The following is a 23,736-nucleotide window of genomic DNA, read 5'->3' on the forward strand; positions in this document are numbered from 1 at the left end:
TATATATATATCTTGTCACCCCATAGATATTTATCTAGATCCGTCGCTGTGTAAAACTCAAATTTAAGACAACTTTTAAGGGTTAAAAAAAAGTCTGACTCGTTTGACGCTAATTATAAGTACAGTAGAAGTTGCTCAGAATGTTTACACGGTACTGTCGGTTTGTAGTTGAGTTTATGTAATTGTTGCCTGCTATGACCTCTAGTGGCATCTAGAATTAATGCAGCCACAATATTTTCCCGCTCTTAATGACCTAGTTGCACCATGCAGCGCTGGCAACCTCATTTATTTTCTCTGAGTTGGGGAGCTGAAAAAAATAAAATAAAATTGTTTTCACTGCTTACTTGAAGCAGAGTAAAGCAACTTCCTGTTTTTGTTGCCGTTGGTCTTCTCTAAGCTACTTTTTTATTCTACGCGTTGTCTGAATTTATACAAAAGCCTAACGGGTGCGTTTCCTGCCAGTTCACCGGGAAAGATCCGGCTTGAAGGGCGGAGTGGGAGGAGTGTTCCTTTAAATAAATCAATCAACACTTTTATTTATTATAAACAGATAAAACAGAGACATAAGGGAACATTCACAGAAATCTTGGCAAAAATAATGAGATGCAAAAACTACTAGCACTACAACTAATAATAATAATAATAATAATAATAATAATAATATTGATTGAATGAAAACGCAGTGAAGAACTAGTACTAGTATTACTAGTTTAGTATCCATAAGAATACAGAGAAATTACTTTCCAATCCTGCGACAGACTGGCGACCTGTCCAGGGTGACCCCGCCTCTCGCCCGGTACGCTAGGGAGCCGGGTGCTGGAGATGGGCACCAGGACCCCTCCCGACCCCACTGAGGGACAAGGGTGTAAGAAAATGGATGGATACTTTCCAATCATCAAAATAATGATAATAATGTACATTAAATAGCCCAAATAGAAAGTAAGTCAATTATATTGGTTTTGCAGATTGTAAACTGATCCATAAAAGCAAATATGGAAAACTATTAGACGAATTTTACATAGAAAATGAGAAATAGAGAAAAGATGAACACTGTGTAAATAATGTTCCTCTTATGCAAGTAAGAGGAATATTATGTTAATGTTTATTCTTGTTTTCCAGTTTAGAAGAATGATTTTATTGCCTTTAGTTAAGGTGACTAAAAGAAAAATAGCCTTTGATTTTATTTATTTTTTGCTGAAGTCTGATATGTATCAAGTATAGAGAGTGGCATAAAATATACAATTTAAGTAGAAACATGGCTCCACTCAAGGACTGACTTTATTAGGGTGTTCATTGCGCTTTGCACCACTCACCACCCATCACCTCTTGACTAACAGTCTGGAATTCATCATGTAACTTTCCTTTCCTCTTCAGGTCTTCCTTCTGGTTCTGGTGGTCTGCTCTGCATCCCCAGAACCGAACATGGAGAAGCAACATTAGGTTTTTATGCACCGCAAATCTGGAACAAACGTCCAGAAAACTGCAAAACAGCTGGAACACCGAGTTCATTCACATACATTTGTTTAGAATTGCTTTTGAACCATAAGAAATGTTCAGCAGAACTCTTGTTGGTGGATCACAGAGGGGCCATCCGTCTGCTGCGCCGTTTGGAATTATCTTTTGCTTTATTGCTTCACCGGTTGACAAATGGTGCACACCCACTGATTGTACAGGAAGACTCCCAGCTTAAAAGCAAAAGTGGTTTAATTGATTTCTGCTCATTTTCTTATAAGTTACAAACCTGGTTTATCCCAGACATTCCTTAACAAGTCTGTAAATCATAAATATGACATTAAAATAGTCCAGGAAAGACGGGGTGATGCTCCCGCCTACGCCACTGCCCCTCCAAATGCTGCGCCGCAACTGCGCAGCGCTGCAGCTCTTTAAGGCAAAGTGCTGTGGTGAGACTGAACGGCAGTGGCGCTATTCAAATGCAGAAATGATCTTTATCCGCTGGAACCGCAGGGCGCTGTTTACGTGGAAAGAGACAATGCCCTGATGTGTTTTGCTGCAAATCGAAAACCGCCTGCCACTGAAACGCACGTGCAGGTTTGGATTAAATGATGCTATGTTTAAGGCGCAAGGCAGTCATTTTTTTTTTACGTTTTGCCAAAGCAAAAGGCGCGTGGCGTTTAACGTGACATGCGATCTTACGCACGGTCAGTTTAAGCGCCTTTAATGTAGATGAGGTGATAACGTTGCCTCCCCTCAGGTGTTTTTTTTTTTTTTTTACAGCTCGGCGCAGCAGCGTCAGAGGAGAAACTGCAGCCTGATCGAGGTTAGATTACAGCCGAGGGATGGTGGCGGAGATGGCGAGCTGTGGAGCGGCATGCCACCTGGAAGACGGGTGAGTTTCTCCCCCCGCCATCGATTAACAAAACAAAACAGATAAACGCGGAGATCTTTTGTCGCTTCGGGCACAGGAAGTGGAGGTCTTTTGTTTTGTTGTCGAGCCGGGGCTCACCAGCAAAACAGACAAACGAGCAGAAAACGCAAGCTGCGTTTCCTTGTTGTAAAAAAAAAAAAAATGTATAAAAAAATAAGAAGCATGTAAAACTGAAAGTAGTTTCAGACATAAAGGGGAAGGAAGTTCTGTCTGTTTGTTGGCGTCTCTGCGGAGCACGCTGTTGTGTTGTTACACTAGTTGGATGAGTCACCGACAAAACTGTGTCATTCACGTTGCGCCAAAAAGAAAGTTAAAGGATCAGCATAGTTTGCGACTCTTTAATAACGCCAGAAAACAGAAATCGGACATTTGTAAACACGCCAGCTTCATATTTACAGTTTGGGATTGTAGTTATTTATTGTACATTTATTTAGAAACGCCAGATGTGTTATGGTAAAAAAAAAAAGAAGAAAAGTTGAGGATCCTCATCAGTCACTTCCTCTATCATTGTTACCCACTTTATGTTATTGTTGTACCAGCAGGTGAGCTGATACTGATGACTCATTCTGCTCAGTGACATACAACACTGCCAGGTTCTGTTTGCACCATCAGCTGCATGGAAAAGTCCCCATATGAGCCCTACATAACAGCAGCTCAACCCTACGGTGTAATATTAAAACCAAATAGCTTCAAGTTTTAACAGAGCAACATGCATGTATTTTCTGGAAAAATCTTAAAACAATGAAAAGGTTTCAGACTAGCTTTCCTAAATGTGATTCATCTACAGTAGAAGCAGCTTTGTGTTTTGTTGACCCTCGCCTCTACTTTTAACACGGTATGTGAATCAATAGGCTAACGGTGTTGTTGAGGTTTTCTTTTTTTAAATGTTCTCTTGGATCAGATTACATACATCAAACTGCAGTTCTTTCTTTTGGGGTTCCTCAAGGCTGTGTTCTGGTCCACCTTCTTTTTCTGTCCGTACTGCATTCTTAGACAGCTGAGATTCATAGCTGCTATGGAAAGAAATATCAGAGTGACGATCACTTAATAAGGTTTATTAATATTGTGATTTGAGAACTCACAAAATCAGACACTGCTGTAAAGGTTTGAAGTGAGCGGATGAGTTTTTCTTGAGAAATGTTATTTAAAAAAAAAACTTCACAGATCTATAAACAGCAGCAACAACACATTTTCAGTTTAACCCTGATAATTAATTAGAAGCACAGAAATGAATGATTTGAAGAAAAATAATTTGGTCAGGATTTTTTTCTTTTTTTTTCATTTTGTTTTGCTCCAGCGTTATTATGGATGCGGCTAAACTGGTGGTAGTTTATCTACACACAGATGTCCTCTCGCTGTGTTTACGGAAAGTTGAGAGGAGCATAGAAAACGTTGTGGCCTGTAGCTTTCTGCTGAAACTAAAGCCCTCTGAAGACAGACGGAGGAGGACTGAGGCACATGAGAGCAGAGAAAGTATATATATTAAGGGAAAATAAAAGAATAGATCCAAACCTTGGATGTCAAGAAGATAACAGTGCATCGAAAAAGTATGTATAGTCCCCAAACTTTAGCTTCACCTCATTTTATTGAAATTTCACGTGATGGATGATTATCAAGAAGAACTAGAAAAAAACATTTCTACATTTTTATTTATCCCCTTTTATCTGATACTCCTGATTAAAACCTGTTGCCGCCAACTACCTTCAGAAGTCGCCTAATTATAAAATAGAGTCCATATGTATGTGATTTAAGCTTAAGATGAACCCTAACCCAACATTTGTTGGACAATATTGGTGGATGTTTATTATCATCAGTCACAGAAGGCACTGCCTTGTAGTCTACTGTAACTCTAGAGGTAAAGCAGAACATGACATGACAAATATATTGTCATTTCAATTTCAATGTTTGTGCAATTTTTATATCTCAAAGGACATTTTGTAGCGCAGTAATTGTGAAATGTATTCCAAGCGTTTGAATGTACATTTTACATGCTACAATCAGCCAGTTGGACTGATTTTCTCAGTTAGCAGATGTTCACACCTGACACAAATGACGTTGCTCACATAGTGTGGCTAAGGTCACATAGCGGAGGAAACACAGATGAGAATGATGAGAAGTAAAAAAAAAAGGGGGGGGACATACATCAGCACTGACACCATCACAAATGGCTAGCATTGTGGTAACATGCTTTAAGGATAAAACACAAACAGGGAAGCTGGTTCAAGTAGATGAGAAGTTGGACAAAACTAAATAATTCTGGCAGAAAACATGTTGAAGGCAACAAAAGAAAACATGCAGCTTGAGCTACGATCGAATGGCTTATCTCAAATAGTATTAATGTGTTATTTGTGGCAGGTTTTGGTCATTTATTCACAGAGTTCTCCATCCAGTCAGGCTGAATTTTAGTCATTTTTGAAAGAACTTTAAGTTTGTAAGGACTGTAATTTATTGATATAGGGACTGAAAACAAATGCATGCAATGTATTCCAGATTTTATTTGTAAAATATCTATTTTGGGGTTGGCGATATGGCTGACAAAGTATCACAAGAGTATTTCACATCAGTGCAGATTGATAATTATTGATTAGTTTTTTGTTTTAAATTTGTAAAATACTGCCAAAGTGGAGACATAAACTTTTCTCACAATTTACTCAATTTTCTCATGAAACTGCTACTCAACAGGTTGTTGCTAGGTAACCAAATAGTTTATGAAACCAACCTTAGCTTGTCTGGTCCTGAGAGGTCGAGCGGCTAAACCCTTTCCTCTGCCTACATCCCCCAGAATGCTGTGTGGTTCCGGACCAGACTTCAGCAAAATTATTAATATTCTATTGCGATTCATATTGTTGTTGTTTATTGCCCGTCCCTCTACCCGTTTCTTCTTCTTTCACATAATACTTTGTGTCGCACCATGACATGAAATTCTTTGGAATGCATTGTAGATCGTGGCTGTAGCATGATTTAAAAAATGTGGAAAAGCTCAAGAGTTGTCAATACGACACAGTGGTAGCTGGTTTGTAATCGAATACGGCATCCTCGCAGTCGTGTTTATCATATCTTAGACGTCAACCCAGGACGTCAAGCGACAACAACCCACACAAAGCCAACCTGAAACTAATCCGGGTCAGGTTTGCTGTGTTGGACTCGCTGTGGAATACTGTTGGACAAGTTTCTGAAAGGACTTGCAGCAGATTAATCTAAAAACGCACACAGGGTGTTATGCTTGTCTGAAAACATTTAAACAACCTCAAAACCCACATGTCAGAGGAAGCGATGATTACCAAGGCAACCAGCTAATGAGCTCCGCGCAGCAGTTGGGGTGTTTCTATTTGGGAGAGGCACAAGTCAAACGACCTTGAGAGACAGAAAGAGGGAGAGAGAAAACACTGTTTTTCCTGGACATTTGTTGTAAAAGACAAGGAAGCCGCAGCTCCTTATCGGGATAAACAGCTGCCAGATGATATATCCCCATTTCCTAATTCACCATTTGGCTCATGTTCGGGGGAGTTTTAAATTTTTTTACAGCCGACGGAGAGAAACAGGAAAAGAGGCAGATGAAGTCTTTCACCACGCCTCCCTGTGGGTATTTTGCTCTCTGCCTCGTCCTCCTAATAGAAATCAGACATGTTGCCTCTTGTTGAAACTCGCATTGTGTCAGCAGGCTGTCGAGCTGCTCTTCTTAAAAACAAAAAAAAAATGTTTGAATACCATTAAATAAATCATACAATTTATTTTTAGATGGGCTGTCAGGACTCTTGTCTAAAACATGTCCAATATAATACCAATCTAACATAATCATGTAAGAAAACTTACGGGTTTTGACTTTGTTCCACAAATTTTAGGCCTCATACACATTACAATCTGGTAGATTTTGGGGGGAAATAGAAAAACGGTGACTGTGTGAGTAGTTCTACTTTGTCCGCTAAGTCGTGTTAGCATAAAAATGTGGCTAATTTTCTTCAGGTTTTGTGTTTTAGTAACCTCCTGTTCCCTAGAGGCATGACATAAAAGCAAAGTGTCGTAACGGCGCTGTGCTGCCCAGAGATTCATTCTTTTCTTTTCTATTTGCTCCATTTTATGCAGACGATGTGGTTCTGTTGTCTTCAATGGCCCACGGTCAAGTTGTGCCCCTATTTCTTACCAATGCATTTCCGTTTGTTCCCTTTTTTACTTCTATTTCATCTGTTTTATTTATTTTTGTGTAGCGTTTTGAAGAATCGCGGAGATAAATTATCCTAAAAAAAATGATCAAAGCTTATTTTCGCAGTAAAACGTGATAATCAAACCAATTTCTATTTATTTTGATTGTGATTCATGTTTATACTTATGAAATATGACAAATTGAAACAACCTGAAGTAACTGCCTGCTATTAGATTTTGGTAAATAGTCACATTTCCTCAGTTACGAGTAATTTATGAGTAGATTATCCTAAATAAAAGGTGGTGAAAGCGGGTATAAAGCATCTCTCCTGCAGGTGTGATTTGTTCCCAGTTAGGAAGGGATCCATCACTTTTTCTAGGTTCTCAAACCTAGAAAAAGTCAAGTAAGAAATGACCAAAGACAGGGTACAAAACTGTGAAGGCATTTAATAGCCAACGTCAATCTATCACTAAGTGTCTCTAAGTCATCATAAACCCCCAACTCAAAGTCCATTAGACCCGGCATGTTTATAAAACATGGCGTTGCTGAGAATGGTTAGTCCAGGCATCACTTCAAATGGAGCAAGTTGTGTTCCATTTACAAGTCCATAAAAACTGACCACAGCACTTAAATTAAGTCAATGTGTGCAATTAAACACTCGGCAAAAATATTATTAACCCTACTTATGCTTTAATAAGCAGAATCATTTGCTCGTTAAAAAAACGTGATGGTTTCATTCACACACATGTTGATATTTTGTTTTCTTATCTGAACTCTTTATTGGAATTGGTTTTGATAAAAGTTTCATCTACTGATGTTAGACTTGAAGCTTGCTGGGAAAACTAAGGACTTGACATTTTTAAGGTTTCCAAAGGATTTTATTTAAAGACTTTGGTGGGAACTTGCATCTTTCCACAGTGTGATTACTAGATTCCTGTTTTTCTTGCACGTCTCACAATTCTCACTAATGTTCACTGGCAGAATTTGAGACTAAGATAAACTACGTCCAGCATCGTCATTGTGTTCGTCAGTTTGATTTGTTTGAAATAATTTTGCGTTTATCTTTTCTGTCTTACAGAGACGGGGACGTCCCTGCCCTCGTGAACAAAGGTACTCACTTTCAGTCCCTTTTTTATTTTATTGCTGTGAGCTTCTCTGTTTACTTTGACTTTGCCGGGAGGCCCATGCGGCGTTGCATCCTTTATGCGGTTTCTCTTCTCAGTGCTTTTCATATCATTTGCCTGAAAGGGCTGCAGTATGTTTGCATGTCAACATGTTTGTTTTCAGTGGTGCCACGTATTACTAGGTCGGTTTTACCACAGTTCTGTGCGAGAGCAAACTAAACCAAGAAGAAAATTACTTTAAATGATTATCATTTAATCAATAGCCAAAAAATTGATACGCATTTGTTAGTCCATTTATATTTCAGAAATAGAATTATTTAGGCATCTTGGAAAAGATTCTTGTTTACGTCCCTAAACGTTTTAGCTGGTAACACACCTTTGTGTTGTTTAATTTCCTTATAAGTCCTATAATTGAAGACCTTAGACGTTTGTTAGATAAAATTGGTGAAAAAACACCATCATAAGGAACCAGGAACTCGGCATACAGGCCAGGGTTGAAGTTGTGGAGAAAGTTTAATGCTGTTAGATTATTAAACATCCCACAGATCTCTGTTCATGGAAACATGGCACATTTGTAAACCTACCAGGATGTGAACAACAGACAGACAGACAGGCTAAGCAAGGAGAGCGAATCAGAGAAGAAGCAGCTAAGCCGCTCATAGTACCTCTGGAGGAGTTACTGCGTTCTTTGCACAGATCCTCTGATCATTTAGGAGAATCTGATGCAAAATTACATCAGCTGTGATTCTACCTTTTTACATTTTCACACCTCTTTATGGAGAAGTCAAAAAATCTACACATTCTTCTTTTGCTGTAACCAGTTTGCATGCAGGTTCCTCTACACAAACGCCTGCGTTCATGCAAATTCTTCATGCATCTGCAGCTGGGAGATTAACTATCTTCCCCAAAGCAAACATCTTTGTTAACGTTTGGTTTGCGTCTTTTTGAAATGTAAGCCTACTTCCCTGTGCTCTGCGTTTGTGTTTTTGTACCTCTGTCCTTTAGCTTTATGGCTTATGATAAATGATCTGACCATAAAACTTCATAAACCATTAGTTTCCTTCTGCTAATTGTGCTGTCCTATCTCCCTGAAACAAGTCTGACCATTGTCTTATTGTCTTGGCAGTTTATGACAAAAAGCCTTTCATGTCTGGTTATTCATATCAGCACCCGGTTCTAGAAAGTTGTTTACCGTCTGCGTGGCCGCTCCAAATCCCGTCTCGCAGGTTTACAGGCAACCTGCTCGTTCTCATCACTGGACTTTTAGTCTCTGTCATTTTTACACGCATTTCACAAACATGGACAAAGGTTTAGCAATTTCAACATCTAATAAAAGTATAGCACAAAGCTGCAATTTTGTGTTGTTAAAGTGTAAAAAAGTATGTTGACTGATGAGAATTTTCATATTATCTTTACATTCTTTTTCAGTTTTCATTCAACTCAAGACAAAGTTCATATCAGAAAAAAATGACTTGGATCAGTTATTCTTTACTCTGACATTTTGTCCCTCTAACACAAAATATGGGACATCTGTGGGTAAAATAGAAATGTTACATTTTTTATTTGATTTTTTTTTCCTCTTTTTTTTGGCAACAAAAGAGCTGAATGTATAATGTGAGATGATGGGAAGATGGATGGAGCTACTGGAAGAAAGCTAATTATAGGCTGCAAAGACTTGAACCTGGAGTGGAGGTTCTCTTTCCAGCAGGATGATAATGAATTAATTTAATATCAAAGCATAATCATATCTCACCGACTGTCCAATCCAATTTAGACTCAGTCTCAACACCTGGAAATGAATGTTTGAATACATTTCTAAGCCGTCTGACTGATCGAGCAATTTAAAATTAACCGACATTTCAGTCTATGGGTGCACAACCACACTTATCAGAATTATTTTAGGCTGGGCAATACATCAATAACAATATATTTTATGATAGACGCACGATCAATGTCAATGTCACTCCGATTCGGAAACGCACTGCATTCTGGGGAATGTAGGCAGAGAAGTGGCTTCAGCTGCTCATCCTTTCATGGCGAGCTCAGCAAAGCTGGTAGCATCAACTAACTCTCTCTTTGGTTACCTAGCAACAATCTGTTGAACAACTTGGGCATCAGCAGTTTCATGTTCCGCCGTCGAGCCTCATAACTGCTTGAAAATAAAACACACCACGGAGTGAAAGAAGAAAATAAGAACAACCGCTCGAGAAGAAACTGTAGGTGGAACGGGAAATGTTACGTCACCAGTTTGACAATGTTTGAAGCAAAGAACTAAATAATTGTCAAAAGCAACTGATATAAAACATTTATACCATGATGCGTTTTTCAGTTGTCGTAATTTCCCTCCAACTTCACAATTATGTGCTCATTTCTGTTCTGTTACACAAAATACAAATAAAATGCTGTGAAATTTGTAGTTTTGAAAAGGTTCAAGGGGCACTGCAGTCACAAGATGAGTTTTTATTTTTATTTTAGTGATGTGTACTACGATGCTTTGACCAGCAGATGGCAGGCTACGTCCACACATTTCCAGCTTTGTGAAACCGCACAGTTGTACATGCAAGCATGCATTTTTAAGTGCAGGTACAGAAACCACTTGGCTTGCTTGTTTTAATAGATAGGAAAGAGATGGTTGGGTTACAAAAAGAGATGGTTTCATGCAGAACCCGAGGCATACGAGGACAGGAGGAAAGAAAGAGGGTGTGGGAGAGGTGAAGCAGGGGGGTTGAGCAAAGTCAGGGAGGGAGATTGATCAGGGTGGTGCACTGATGGCAGCATCTGCTTGTTAGTCCAAGATAAAACTCTGTGGGCTGAAGAAGAGGACGGGCCCCATCCATTAGACAGTGAGGCACTCATCCAGACGGCACTAACGGCTGGAGCAGAGACTCCTCCGGACCCATCAACAAATATGTGTCGGCATGTTAATTCTTGGCACTTTTGCATGCCTCTCCACACAGTTCATTTGTGGTTAACTCTGCGTATGTGAAAGGTGATGATGTCATTTACCTATGCTTAGGGTTTTTTTTTTTTTTTTTTTTTTTTTTTAAAGGCGGCGAAAATACAACTCTTAAGGAGGCTCTATGACGAAGTCTCTCTGGGGCTGCACCTTTTAAAAAAAACTTTATGTAGTTATGTCAGAAACCTGTTTCGCAGCAACGTTTGAGCGTCTGAGGTTTTTGCAGCTTTAAACAGACTTTGGTCTGTGAGAAAGTAGAAGAGAGCTTAATTCACGCAGTATATGCATTTCTGTTTCTTCTGCAGAATTTGGTGTTTTCTGGTTACCACGGAGACCCCCAAAGGGAGTGGGGACATTTTTTTTTGCGCTACCTTACAATAAATGAGCAAATGCATCCTGCTCTATTTTGTGCAAATACCAATTTAAAATTGTATACGTATGTACAACTGCAAAGAGCCTCAGTGAAAACGTGCTTATACATTTTTAACTCTTCGATGTAGAAACTGGTTGAAAATCGATCTATTATGGTGGTCTGTGTTGGTCAGACTACCAACATGAAAAAGACACGACCAAATCTGTCAGATGACTTTATTACCCTGTGGACGCAACTCAAAAACAGTCCAAATAGTTTGAATACATTTATTTTTTCTTTATTTCTTTCCTTTTCACGAATAGTTACTGTTTCCGTTTCAGAGTGAGGATACGTTTGACCCGTTCAAATATATTACAGACAAGATATTAACATATATGTAAAAGCCTTAAACCCTATATTGTAGCAGAAGGACTTTCAGAAAAGTAGCTGACTGGAACGTTTTTGCGGGGGAATTCCTAAGAAAAAAAAAGTTCCCCCATAATCCCTAGAGAGCCCCGTAGGTTACAACACAAAACATGTGAATGTAAAAAGAAAACGGGTAAAAACCTTTTTAAAATGTTGCTTTTCTTTCCAAGTTGAATGTAATTACAAGGTTATAAACATGTCATGATCGCTCAGCATTAATATTTTATTAAAATATCAAGGTTTGGCACTAGTTAAGTAAGGAGAAAGCAGTTTTAACCTTAAATTGATTTGTTGTTTGCAGATAACCTGTCAGAGGGCGACGGCAGCAGTTCAGGTGAGCAATCGGCTTTTAGTTTGAAGTTTTAAACCTTTGACTGTGGTAAAAAAAAAAAAAAAAAAAAAATTATCTTGTTTTTCCCGTCTATCACAGAGACTGCAGGAGCGTCCACTGAGGAGAGCTCAGATGAGGATGAGGAGAACGATGAGGAGGAGGAAGAGAATTCTGGTGAGACTCTTTGAATCGCTCACTTAGATCGTCTGTCTTTAAAGTAAAACTCTGTCAGATGAGGAGGCACAACGATAATACAAAGTTTGAGAAGAAATGGTAGGAAAAGACATGCGGCATAGGAAAATGGACAAATACATGATGCAAGAGTGTTAATAAGTATCGAGGCGTTGTGTGTTGTTAGTTTTAAAATAATAAAAAAGAAAAAGTGGTGAAACTAAAATAACGGCACTGAAACCGAGTTTTAACTTCCTCCAATTAGTCATCCTTCCATTAATAAATGCAAAAAAAACAACAAAATATCTACATTTCAGAGATGCTGGTAAGCTGAGTTTTTTCTTTTTTTACCTTTTAGAAAGCTAGACAGACTCTTCCCCCCGAATGCTTTTTGTTTGCAATTCATGAACTTTTCACACTGACCTCAGAACCCAAACTAAAGGAGAACATAGACGGCTGGCTACTCTGAAGATGAACTGCGGTGTGAAAATTAAAACAGGAAACCACAAGATGGTGTTTCTGTGACAATACGTGTTGCTTTCAAGCATTTAAAATACTTCTCCACATTTAAAATACAAATCAAATATTTCTTACATTTATTTTTACATACAAACTGTGGTTATGACCTTTGACCCGTTTGAGTGGCTATTGAATGTACGATGCCTCTTTGCTCTAAGTGTGCAGAAGTGGCATTTTTGAAACGTGTACAGCTTCTTAAAGGGGCAGTAATAATCCTGATGATGATGATAATGATGATTGTGGAGCTTTGATGAAGAGGACTTTGAGACCAGCTATAACAAATTATATAACTACTTGTAAATTCAGTCTCTTTTGACTAAATCTTTCTAGTAACTTCTTACAGTTTGAACTGTAATCTCATGGTGGGAATCATTTTCCATTAGATTAGGGATGGACTGATTTGACCACTCCATAACGTTAACCTTGTTCCGAGTCTTTCTGGTTTCGGTTTCTATTAAAATTTTTTGGGATCATTTGATCCCAAAATTTTACTCGTATTTTGCATATATAAGAGCCGCCTGTTTGTTCAAAATATAGCAAATGGCGTCACTGATTGAACCCCACATTAATATTTGAGTCGATCATTCACAGAATCAGCATCAGATCTGGTGGATTTATATTCCTCTTCTACCCCGACTAGTAAATAATTTTCTTTGTAGAAATTAGATCTTTATAAAAACTCTGATTCGATCTGGTTCGTGAACTAAACTATTAAAAAAAAAATTATTATATAAACTATATTTGCATTTCTTAGTATCTTTTTCATCCCGTGTCTTCTTTTTTTATTTATTGCATTCCAACTTTCTTCAGAAGGGGGCGCTGAAGACGATGAAAAGGAAGAAGGTAAGACTTTGTTTCCATGTAAACAATTCAAACATTTATGTTGCGCCAGGAATTATTGTGAGCACTTTTGCATTTATCTGCTTTTTTCTTACATTTTCCCTGCAGACGACAAAGAGGAACATAAAAACGGTAAGATATGTAATAAATCTGACTGTTTGCTCAAGTTGCTCCTCTGTTGTTTAGATGCTATTTGCTAAACTGACTGAGCTGTTGCTACTTTACAGGCAGTTTTACAGTTTTAATTTTCCACAAATTGTCAGATGAGTTTCATGTAGCGCTCAGCGGTGTCACTTTATATTAATACTTGTTGAAATAACTAAATGGAATCAGTAGATTAATTTTTTTTATAAAATAGAGAAGTGGGAAAATGTCTTGAGTACAACAGTTTAATATCACTTTATCTTTAATGTAAGCTGGAGACATGTCTAACGTCATTCATGCAGACATAAATAAAGATATACTTTTTGTATGTTTTCTGGTAAAATAAAGGCTTAATAAATCTTAAACTGTGCTTTAAATAATTTCATGCCCAGCTCTGCTTTGATCCGCTCAGTGTTTTCAGACTAACACTTTAGAACTAGCATTGATAAAATGCAGTAAATATTTCTTAAATAAATAAATTAATTAATTAATTAATTAATTAATTAACCCTTTAGCGTAGCACTGAAACAGAAACTGCAAATCAGATGCAAAATGTGCCTTCACCGGAAGGGAGCAATGCCATTTGGCCTTTGTGTAGCCCTGATTGATCTTTGAGTTTCACTGTCTCCAACCGGTTTTTATTCTTTATCACCTGTCAAAAGTGGTTTTGTTTCTCGAATGAGCCCTAAGTACGTTGCGTAAGCAGTTCTTTACTTGTGCTTTGCTGTAGAGTCAGAGAAAAGACGCTGTGTTGATGAATTGGCAAACGGCACAGACTAGATGTTGCATCAGGATTTTTACTCGCAGATTCTTTGAGTTCAAGAATGAACCAGCTTGGTTGTAAATGTTTGCAAAGGAACAAACATTGATCCTGAGGGACTTGGATTGTAATCTCAGAACCCAGCTCTTTGCAGCTGCTATAAAGTGACATGTATCCTATGGAAAACAGGGAATTCTGGATCTGAAGGAGCAGGAGCTGAACCTCGAGCTGCTGCTGTAAATGGGAGAGGTGAGCAGAGCTTATGTTGATGGAGCGTCGATGTTGTGTGAACAACTTTGTTTCAATGCTTTTGACTATCTATCCTCCTGACAGATGAACGATTTAAGATATGCTGTGAAAAATGCAAATCTGTCCATCAGGTGAGCTCAGAAACCAGACGTGTTCTTCATATATTGTTTTGTTTTGCTGGTGCCGTGCTGCGACACGGCACCAGGTTAGATATTTCTTCAGTTTCAGCATTTTTTCTTCTGACAGACTCACGGCACGGAGCTTGTTACTCCTCAGAGGAAGTCTAAGGGACGTTTCCAGTGAGTGAGACGCGACGTCTCTGCAGCAGATCTCGACGCAGTAAAATGCGCCGCCACTCACTCTGTGAATGTTTGTAGGTTGCAGCTGGAAGGAGAAGGCACGTACGAGTGTTCGGTCACTGGCCTGGTGTTCGAAGCAAGCGAGCCGGTTCTGGTGCGGTATTCTATCTTGTCTTGGTCCAAGTTTGGCTCCTTCCTGCCAAACTCCTGGAAGTTTGCCGGACCGATCTTCAACGTCGACACTGTCGACAAGGACGCGTCCGTCCTCACCTCTATCCAGTTCCCCCACTCCATCTGCTTAGCCCGTAAGAACATCGTGTAACGTCTTTTTACCAAGGCGCTCAGTTTAAAAGAGCTGAAATGAAACTGTTGTGTTCCCAAAAGATCCAGAGGAGGACCTGACGTTCAGCGTCCTGCATGTTAAGGACAACGGTCCCCTCATTGAGCCGACGGCAGACCACTCAGGAAGCCACGTAAAGTGGAAGGTGACGTCCCTCTCACCGGTCGGTCCCATCATCCAGAAGTCAGGGTCCGTGGAGCATCATGGGGTGGTTCTGGTCTACAAGCAGCTCGGCAACGACACCAACAACTACAGCTTCCACGTCTACCTAGCGACTAACAGCTCGTCCGACATTAAAGTAAGCACTTACTTCTCCACAGTGAGATGGTGGCACAACAAACACTTTTAATGAATTTGTATATCAGGTTTTCTGAAACATTCCCAGCAATAAATCTTAAGTCCACTAATTTTCAGCAATGTTGAGGTCAAATGTCTTAATTCCAGCCTTTTTTCCCCTCTATTTTAAAATCTCTCATTTTCTAAACGTTTGCAGCAGTTTGCCAAGCGGCCTGAGTTTTAAACCAGGAACAGCTGTGTTGATGACTGTAGCCATGTAACGACCCCAAAACCAGCTTTGATGCAAGTTTAGGATTATTCTCTTTTTGAACACATAATTGAGTTCAAATTTAACTATCTGTTAATTTCAGGTGAAGATGAAAAAAAAAGAGCAGGTAGTTTATTTTTGTTGTTTCTTATTGTGCTATGCACCAGTTCACCTGCAGCAAGCACAAAAGCTTAAATGTGTTAAATGAGTTTAAACACATACAAATATGTCCCATCCATTTAATTGGGTTTTTTATTGTTTCTATGGTAAGTTTTATGCAAATCATATTGTGATATATATCGTTATCGCCACTGATCAGAATATTTATCATGATATAAATTTTTTGCCATATCGCACATCCCTATTAATAATTTATTTTAAGGTTACCTCCTTCAAGTCTGCGCTTTATTATTGTGAGTAAATAGTGTAATCATTGAGACAATACAAATTTTCTCCATAAAATAATTAGGTGGCTTTTTCACTTGATGAAAAATTCACACCTGTTGCTTTTTGTATGTAAATGTCACCGTAGGAAAATCCCAGTTCAAGTTAATGATTACAGGTTAAGACGATGAATAAAATTCATACACATAATGAGAATATGCACAGAAACTGTCGCTGTACGGTTATTAGCAGCATCTTGCAGCTGTAAAACAAAAGTAGTTTGGAAATGAGGTCAGAGTTTTAGAAAACATTCTGTAGTTTCAGGATCCTGTTTCAGTCGGGATTTCAGTACCTGACTGTCACCAAACTATCCGCTTAAAAACCTTTTTGAGAAAAAAAAAAAACCTGGCTTATCTAACAACTGTCCATGAAGTTTCAGTGGTTATGCTAAGAAAAATTTTTCTGTTGCATAATTAGATGCTGTACATGTGAAATTGCTGTATAAACCTAATTACATAAAGTCCCTTGAAAAACACTCAGTCTTGTGAATAGCAAATTTGAAATAATTACCGTATTTTGGGGGCAGTTTGTCATAAACTTGATACATGGGTTTCCAAAATCTTCCACAAATAAAAATCTAAAAGGTGAACCATGCCTTTTTATGCAACCCCTTTTACCTTGATGCCCCTAAATCTGCTGCTTATTCCATTTAAAATCCACCCAATTGGTAAATGGAGTCCACCTGTGTGTTATTCAAGCTAAGTTAAAAACCAGCTGTTCTCTGACAAATTATATACATTTCTCTGTTTTTTTCTAGACTTTTACTTAACTTAATATATTTCCCTTCATCTTAATAGTTGTGCATCACCTTGTTTGTTTGGGTGTCTGACAGATGTTGGTACAATTAGCATTGAGGTTTGTGGTTGTAAATGCAGAAAATGTGGAAAGTCTTAATGGGCGTGAAGGCAGGTTTACACACTTCCTGTGTCCAGAGACATTATCAATTTACAAGTTTTTAGAAATCTTCCTGTATGACTAAATAGTGTTTAGATTCAGGATTTTTTTTCCATTTGTGTACAAGCAAAAACAAAACAAGAGAAGGAAAAACGGCGAAAAACAAAACCAAAAAAAAAAAAAAAAACCTTCTTTACAGGGAGAAAAATTCAACTCATCTCAGACTTTTGATGAGCTCTGCTGTCCGTGGCTAAAACTCCAGCAAAATGCCTCACCTTTGAAACCGCGTGTGAAAACCGTAAGAACAAGCAGAGAGCTGGAGGTGACTTTCACTTCTGTTCGTGTTTGCGACTGTGATTGCTTTGATTTCGTCATGCTTCACATTTCCAGACTTGCGTAACGCAGTGATCACTCGCATTACTGGCTTTAGCTAACTGATAGTGATGTTGAGCTTTTGTGTGAGGAGGGAAAAAAGTCGGAATATATTTTTAAGAAGCCAGAGAGCGCCACACACACAAGTTATTTAAACGGCTGCATTACTGGAAGCGGAGCAGCTGTGATGTCATTCGGGAAGTGTGACTGTGGCTGCATGAACATGAACGTGTGGGCCTGGGAGGATCCAGTTGATGAATAATAAAACCAGATGAGAGGTGCCAGTTCTTTAAATATGTTTGCAATCAGTTTTTCCCTGCGGTTTCTCAGCTTTCGTGATTCTTTTGTTTGCCGGGCTGAACTTGGAGTGACCTTTTCCAGCAAAACGCCGTCTTCAGGGTTATTTTTATCCCACCTGCTGTTGTTGCTGAGAAACCGAGCCTCTCCTTCATCTTGTTTTCTCTCTGTGCTGTCGTCATTTCAGGATATAGGCAAACAAGTTCGGGGCTACAAGAATCGATACATGAAGATCGATAAGCCTCCCACGTGTAAATTGGACGAGGGGACGTATCGCCTCGTGAGCGAGCCGGAGGGGGACATCAAACCTGAGGTGTGTCTCTGCATGTGGATAAGGCATGTTCATAAGACATAATTTAGACTGGATCATGGTCTATACAGTAAAAATCATGTCAGACATCTTGGGGAAACTCTTTGAGCATTCTTAAGCCTGAAATATAGAAAATAGTTTAAAACTGTTTGTTAGATTTTTCTTTCAAAAGATTGTTCTGCTTATTTTGTGATTTTTATTTTCTTACTTATTTGTGTCTTTATAAGATTCTCCAAAATGATTAATGGGAACATTTTGTACTTCTTTAAAAACATAAACAGTTTTTACCCAGCTTCATTTTAGCAGTATTTGAGAAATGTATAGTCTGGCCATTGCCTTCCTACACAATTCTGCTCGATTCTCGTCTCTTCAGGGCTCCCTCTGTGCTTTCTGCCATTCAACTTGATTTGTCCGGTAGAATTTCAATCGAGCCAATCGGTGAACAGCAGGAGAAGTTGTGACTGGTTGGCGTTTATTTTCTGTGATGTTTTAGAATCGTAGTTTTAGCAAGGGCAGCGGAGGAAGTGAAGGAAGCCGTTCAACCCGTGTTGTCCACGTTTCCAAATACTGAGCAATTGAAGTCGGAGAAAGAGGAATGTTTAATACATTTCATAAGCTTTCTGCGAACCAAAGCGTAGAATAATGCGCTTTGTTGTGGTTGCTAAAAAACGTTTATTGAAAATGATTCATGTGTTGCATAAGAGATTTTATCAAGACTGTAGACAAAATTAACGTAATGTTTTACCCTATAGATGACGTCTGAGTCAATGCAGTCAGTGTTTATGACCCTGAAGGGTTATTATTAAAAAACTATTTTAGGTGTTTCTCAGTTCATTTTAAAAGTTCCCTTTTTAATGTGAATGGGCCTACTCTGCTTTTAAATTGGTCTGTGGCAAGTGACTACATCTACTGGAGGATATTATGAACCTGTAACTACTGTGAGCCATGATGAGTGTGAGGTCATGATTCACAAAGCGTAGACAGCTGCTGAAGATTCAGGAGTTCATGGTACACACAGGCTGAATGGCAGCTCCAGAGACACGGTTCAGTTTATTGAGAGGTGACCAAAGACTCAGGCCAAAAGAAGCCATTTTGTTTCCCAGTAAGAGCTTATAGAAAACTGGTGGACTAAAGTTAAATCTTTGGGATTCAAAGGCTTAAAATTTGAAAGTTCAAGGTATAAAAAAAACAACAAAAAATTGAAGTCAAATAAGTCCAAATTCTGTAGAAAATACTGCTTTGAAGATAAACATTTGATAGAACTTTGGATAAAAATAGATATTAATCAGCTTAAGTACTTTCATTTACCCTAAAACTACCTCTACATACAAGTCGTGTTGGTTTCATGTTTGTGCAGATTTGTTGCGAAACATTTACATTTTTAATTGCATATGTTGGGTATTTTGTTTTGATCAACATTTCTGCAGACTTTATGAAGGTCTTTCTGTTGACGTGGAGAAAATAATCATTACCATACAAAAACTTTTCGGCTTTTGTGACTAAACCATGTTTGTGTCTCATTGAAGGAGCTGAAGTTCACGCTCGCTGTGACCAAGATGAAAGGCTACTTTGAAGCTTTCTTTGAGGAGCGGCCTCCTTTCAAATTGTCTCTAATAGAGATCAACACGGACGAGACCGTCTGGTCTGCCACCATCAGAGAAGGTGCCAGTGCGTTTATTCTCCTGCTTACATGTTTATGATGCTACCTTTACACTAGTTTGAAAAAAAATCTTTATTTTTCCATTTCAAATAGTAGCGTAAAATTGTGCCTCAAACTCTGGATCACATTTAATATTCATGTTTTTTTTATTACTAGAAATGCTTCCCAACTCATAGGATATTTTTATAACTTTGGTTGTTTGACATTGTAAATCGATATGATATGACGGTTTAGTGAGTTATTAAGATCAAAATTTGGTTTTTCCATTCAGTGCATCAGTAGGTGGAGCATAATGAACACATTTTGAACATGTCATCAACCTGTTAGAATTTAGGTGGAATTAATTGTCAATATTTAATCACATGGGAGTCCGATAGCTTTCCATGCATTTTGTTGAAAACCAGTTTCAGCTGTTTGCTGAGATTTATAGTTGATGTTTTACTTGGATTATATTCCGTGTCGTGTGGTTGGTTGATGTCCGTCTTTTGTTTTTGTTTTTTTCAGGCGACTGTGTGGACAACTCAGAAAAGAAGTCAAGGAAAAGGACAATCTGTACGCTCCTTCTTGGTCTTTGGTGGGAGACAGATATTTCTTGGTGTTTTTGGCCTCTTCATTGTGACTTAAATCGATCTTTTTCTTGCAGCTGGCAGACAGAGAAGCAGCAGCCACTCAGAAGAAGAAACGGCCTGTAAAAGACCGAAGTGGCAGGACGAGTCAGGTGAATCATCGTCTGTTTATTTTGATTAAATTAAATTCTGTTTTATTATGTGGCTCTGATTCAAGAGAGATTATATACAGAAGTGTGCGATCAGTTCAGTCTAATCATATTGATGTATTGATATCAGCTGCATATGTTCCAGTGCTAGAAATTAATGCTGTCAAGCCGACTATTTAAGCTTTCTAATGAAACATGGCTTACTGTCTCACAACAGTGGAGAATTGGTTGCATTGAGAGTTTAATTTTGCTTAAATCCCTCATTTTGAACATGCTGGGGCTTTAGAGAGCTGAAGTGGACAGAGGCACTGGTTTAGGAAAACTTTTTACATAAAAGAAAAAGTAAGAAGTTAATAGCAGCTCCTTTAGTGGCTTCATCTAGAAGAACAACACAGCTAAATAACGAGCTGTGAGATAATTGTAAAATCCATGGGATGAAAAACGGAGTAGGTATTGTTGGTCGCTCCAACAGCTTCTTTAATTGCTTTGTCTAGGAGATGAACAGAACTCTCACTGCAACTTGTTGGATGAGCTGAAGGCTTTTAGCTAAACTTTTTAGGTTTCTTGATGGTAAAATGTACAGCAGTTCCACCTGGTACTATCTGTGATAAGATATTCCTCATTTTGAGCGACGGTGAAGAGGAAATTTGTTAAAACCTTTTTAAACATGGGATTTAAATGAAATGTCCTCCAGAACAAAGGATTACACTTTCCCTCTTTTATTGCTTAGTCAACTGGAGATCCTGGCTGCATAATGGCCTCAACAGCAATGAAAACAAGCTTCAATTTTAAACATTGTGTAAAACAACCATGTCCAAAACATTTGAGGTGAAAGTGCATGTGCTTTTTTTTAATTACATCTTTTCCTGTTTTCCAGATGGAGTGAAAGCAGGGAAGACTCAGGGTCAGGACTTGTCAGAGAAGCAGCTCCTGCAGATCGCCCGCCAACTTGGGACAGAGTGGAAGCAGGTGGCCATCTTCCTGGGCATAGAGTCTAAATATGTGGATCACCTCCAGGTTGTGGAAAACTGTGTGAACATGCAAAAGCTGAAAATGCTGTTGGAGTGGAAGAAAAGGCAATCAGGAAAAGCTACAGCATGCCACCTGTTGGACAGTTTGGATGATTTGGACTCCTTGCCGAACGAGGTTCGTCAGGTTCTGAAAGGTATGACCAAACGTAAAATACATTCTTGTTTTTTTTTTGTTTTTTTTACCCCTTCCTAACAAAGTCCTTCATGTATGTGGCTAAAGTAGTTCCTGATAAGTAGTTCCTCGTGCTTTCTTAAGGTCTTTGGGATTTGAATGCTTTTTTACTCACTTTCTGACCATTATTACATTTTAGCCTACTTTCTGTAGGCTAAAATGTGCCAAGAGGCCAGATCGATTCTTTTTTTTTTTTGTAACTATAGTTGTTTTGAGTGACGAACCAGACTCTGAGCCAAGCAAAATTAGACAAAGAAGTATGATTATTTCAAGTTTTGATTTTCACGGATTGCCACAATGATGTCTGCTGAAAAGTGCTAGCTAACGATGAGCTAACGACCAAAAGCCCATATTTGATGACAAAGCTTTGGGGTGTTTTAATGAAAGTACAACCTACTTATATTAAGAGAAAGAAGGTTGTACTTTCTGTCAATGACAAGGAAACTGAAGCATCACGTCATGTGGCTCTGTAGCTAAAACAAGTAAACCCCACAAGATCAAACATCTATTAATGGAAGATAAAGCATTGAAAAGAAAAACATTAGTGAAATGTTTGTGGGGGGCGGTGCAGTTGTGGCAAACAGGACTTTCAGTCTGTTTTTTGATTGGTTTTGCGTAAAGAATTTGTGGAGTATTCATCTCTCATTACATTTACTACTTTATAGGAACAAAAAGAAGGCAAAAATACTTTTTCAAGGCTGAACTCAATCAAATTTATGTGTTCTTTGTCTGTTTTTAGGCATGATGGACAACCAAGCTGATGAGTAAAGAAGAAATGTGTTCAAAAACTGAAATATCTGTTGCTTCATCAAATGAACTCAACAAGAAGCTCAGGTGTGCAATGAAGCAGCGTCGACCTGTGGACCAAACATAAAACTTTTTCCTTTTTCTTTCCAACACATGAAACAATAACATTTTTAAATCTACATGTAAATAAATTCAGATGTGCGCCTTTGTTTTCTGTAAAAAGTACAGACTAATGATGACGTCTTTGAGTAACTATGTTTGTGAATGACTCAGAGGTCGTTGAGAGGTTTGGTAGCTAATTATGTAGCCCATAGCAAAAGAAAATGTAGGTGCTGCAGTCATGGATCTGCACAAATCATGAACAGTTCATTGTATAAAATATGTTTCAGTTTAAGGTGAAACCTTGTGAAATACTTAGTGAAAACAATCAGGCATTAGAACAGATCTGTGAGTCTGTTTTAAGATTTACAGACTGAATTGTGGATTCTTTTTTATTTGTATATTAGAAGCTTTTATACTCGTATTCTTCCTGTCCTGTACATATCTTTTCTTTTTCTTTTTCTTTTTTTTTACCAAGATCTGTTTTTCTGAACTGTGGTTTATTTTTCTACATCTGTTTAGACTGTATGTCTTTGAGTGTTTTGTTTTATATTTGTTGTTTGTGTAAAACTATACAGAAATGCAACGGGTCCAAAATGCCATGTTTGGATGTGGTTCAGGAATTATTTCCTTTCGTCTTGAGTCGAGAACATGCATATTGTTTGTAAAGCTTAAACTAATTTGTGTTTTTCAGATGGGTACTGTAAAAAAAAAAAAACAAAACTTGTTCTACAAGTGTTTGAATTTAAGGCTGGATTTGAGCATAAATCTGGGAAATGTTTTTCTGAAATTTGTTGCACAGATTTAGAACCACTAAGGTCAGAAAAACAAACTTGACTGTACAAACTCTGGGAGATATAAGTTAAATTACTTGAAACATTATTGTTGATTTATCAACACTTTTTCAGAATAACTGAAGTAGCCATATTTTTTACAACTGAATCATTTCTTATGACGTCCAGATATTAATTAGCTTTCAGAAAAGCAGCTTTACAGAAATTACAGCTGATGTTTTATTTGTCCTTATTTTTGTCAGGTCTGAATCCCTCCAACAATTTTTTGGAATAAAAGTCAACTCTTAAAGTGAATAAAACATGATGGATTTATGTTTTAATTTTGTGTGATTATAATCCTGTTTCTAAAAAAAAGAAGAAAAAAGTTGGGACAGTGTACCAAATGGGAACTCAAAGTGTGATGAATTGCTATAAAATGTTAAAAACCAGAAACGTTATTCATGCTGATAAGTTATTTTCTAGTTGATTCTCCTGTGGAAGGAGTGATTTGGCCTTTTTAATTTCGCCTTTCTTTTCCTGTTGAAACTTTTCCAAGAGTGACAGCTCTGGCTACTGCATAAGAGAGATATTTGGTCAGTTTTCTGGTAAAACTGAGGAGTTTTATGTATTAAATTATTTA

At 38.1% G+C, this 23,736-nt stretch overlaps 1 protein-coding gene across 2 annotated transcripts; it reads left to right on the forward strand.

The window, feature by feature from the left end:
- Positions 1 to 1,890: 1,890 nt before the first annotated feature.
- LOC103474693 (uncharacterized) lies at positions 1,891 to 23,437 on the forward strand. 2 transcript variants are annotated; one of them, XM_008425826.2, is made up of 18 exons: positions 1,891 to 2,159; positions 2,236 to 2,347; positions 7,606 to 7,637; positions 11,687 to 11,719; positions 11,816 to 11,890; positions 13,217 to 13,249; positions 13,355 to 13,378; positions 14,340 to 14,399; positions 14,484 to 14,530; positions 14,646 to 14,698; positions 14,777 to 15,003; positions 15,083 to 15,336; positions 17,777 to 17,902; positions 19,426 to 19,561; positions 20,064 to 20,111; positions 20,203 to 20,277; positions 21,152 to 21,439; positions 22,217 to 23,437. In XM_008425826.2, exons 2-18 carry the CDS (start codon positions 2,298 to 2,300, stop codon positions 22,243 to 22,245), a joined length of 1,590 nt encoding a protein of 529 aa, XP_008424048.1. In that variant the 5' UTR covers positions 1,891 to 2,159; positions 2,236 to 2,297; the 3' UTR covers positions 22,246 to 23,437. The 2 variants fall into 2 exon arrangements, with proteins under 2 accessions (XP_008424048.1, XP_008424049.1); XM_008425827.2 differs by having other exon boundaries at positions 1,891 to 2,049.
- Positions 23,438 to 23,736: the final 299 nt, after the last annotated feature.

Source organism: Poecilia reticulata, linkage group LG13 (genome assembly GCF_000633615.1).
Source record: "Poecilia reticulata strain Guanapo linkage group LG13, Guppy_female_1.0+MT, whole genome shotgun sequence".
NCBI classification, from domain to species: Eukaryota; Metazoa; Chordata; class Actinopteri; order Cyprinodontiformes; family Poeciliidae; genus Poecilia; species Poecilia reticulata.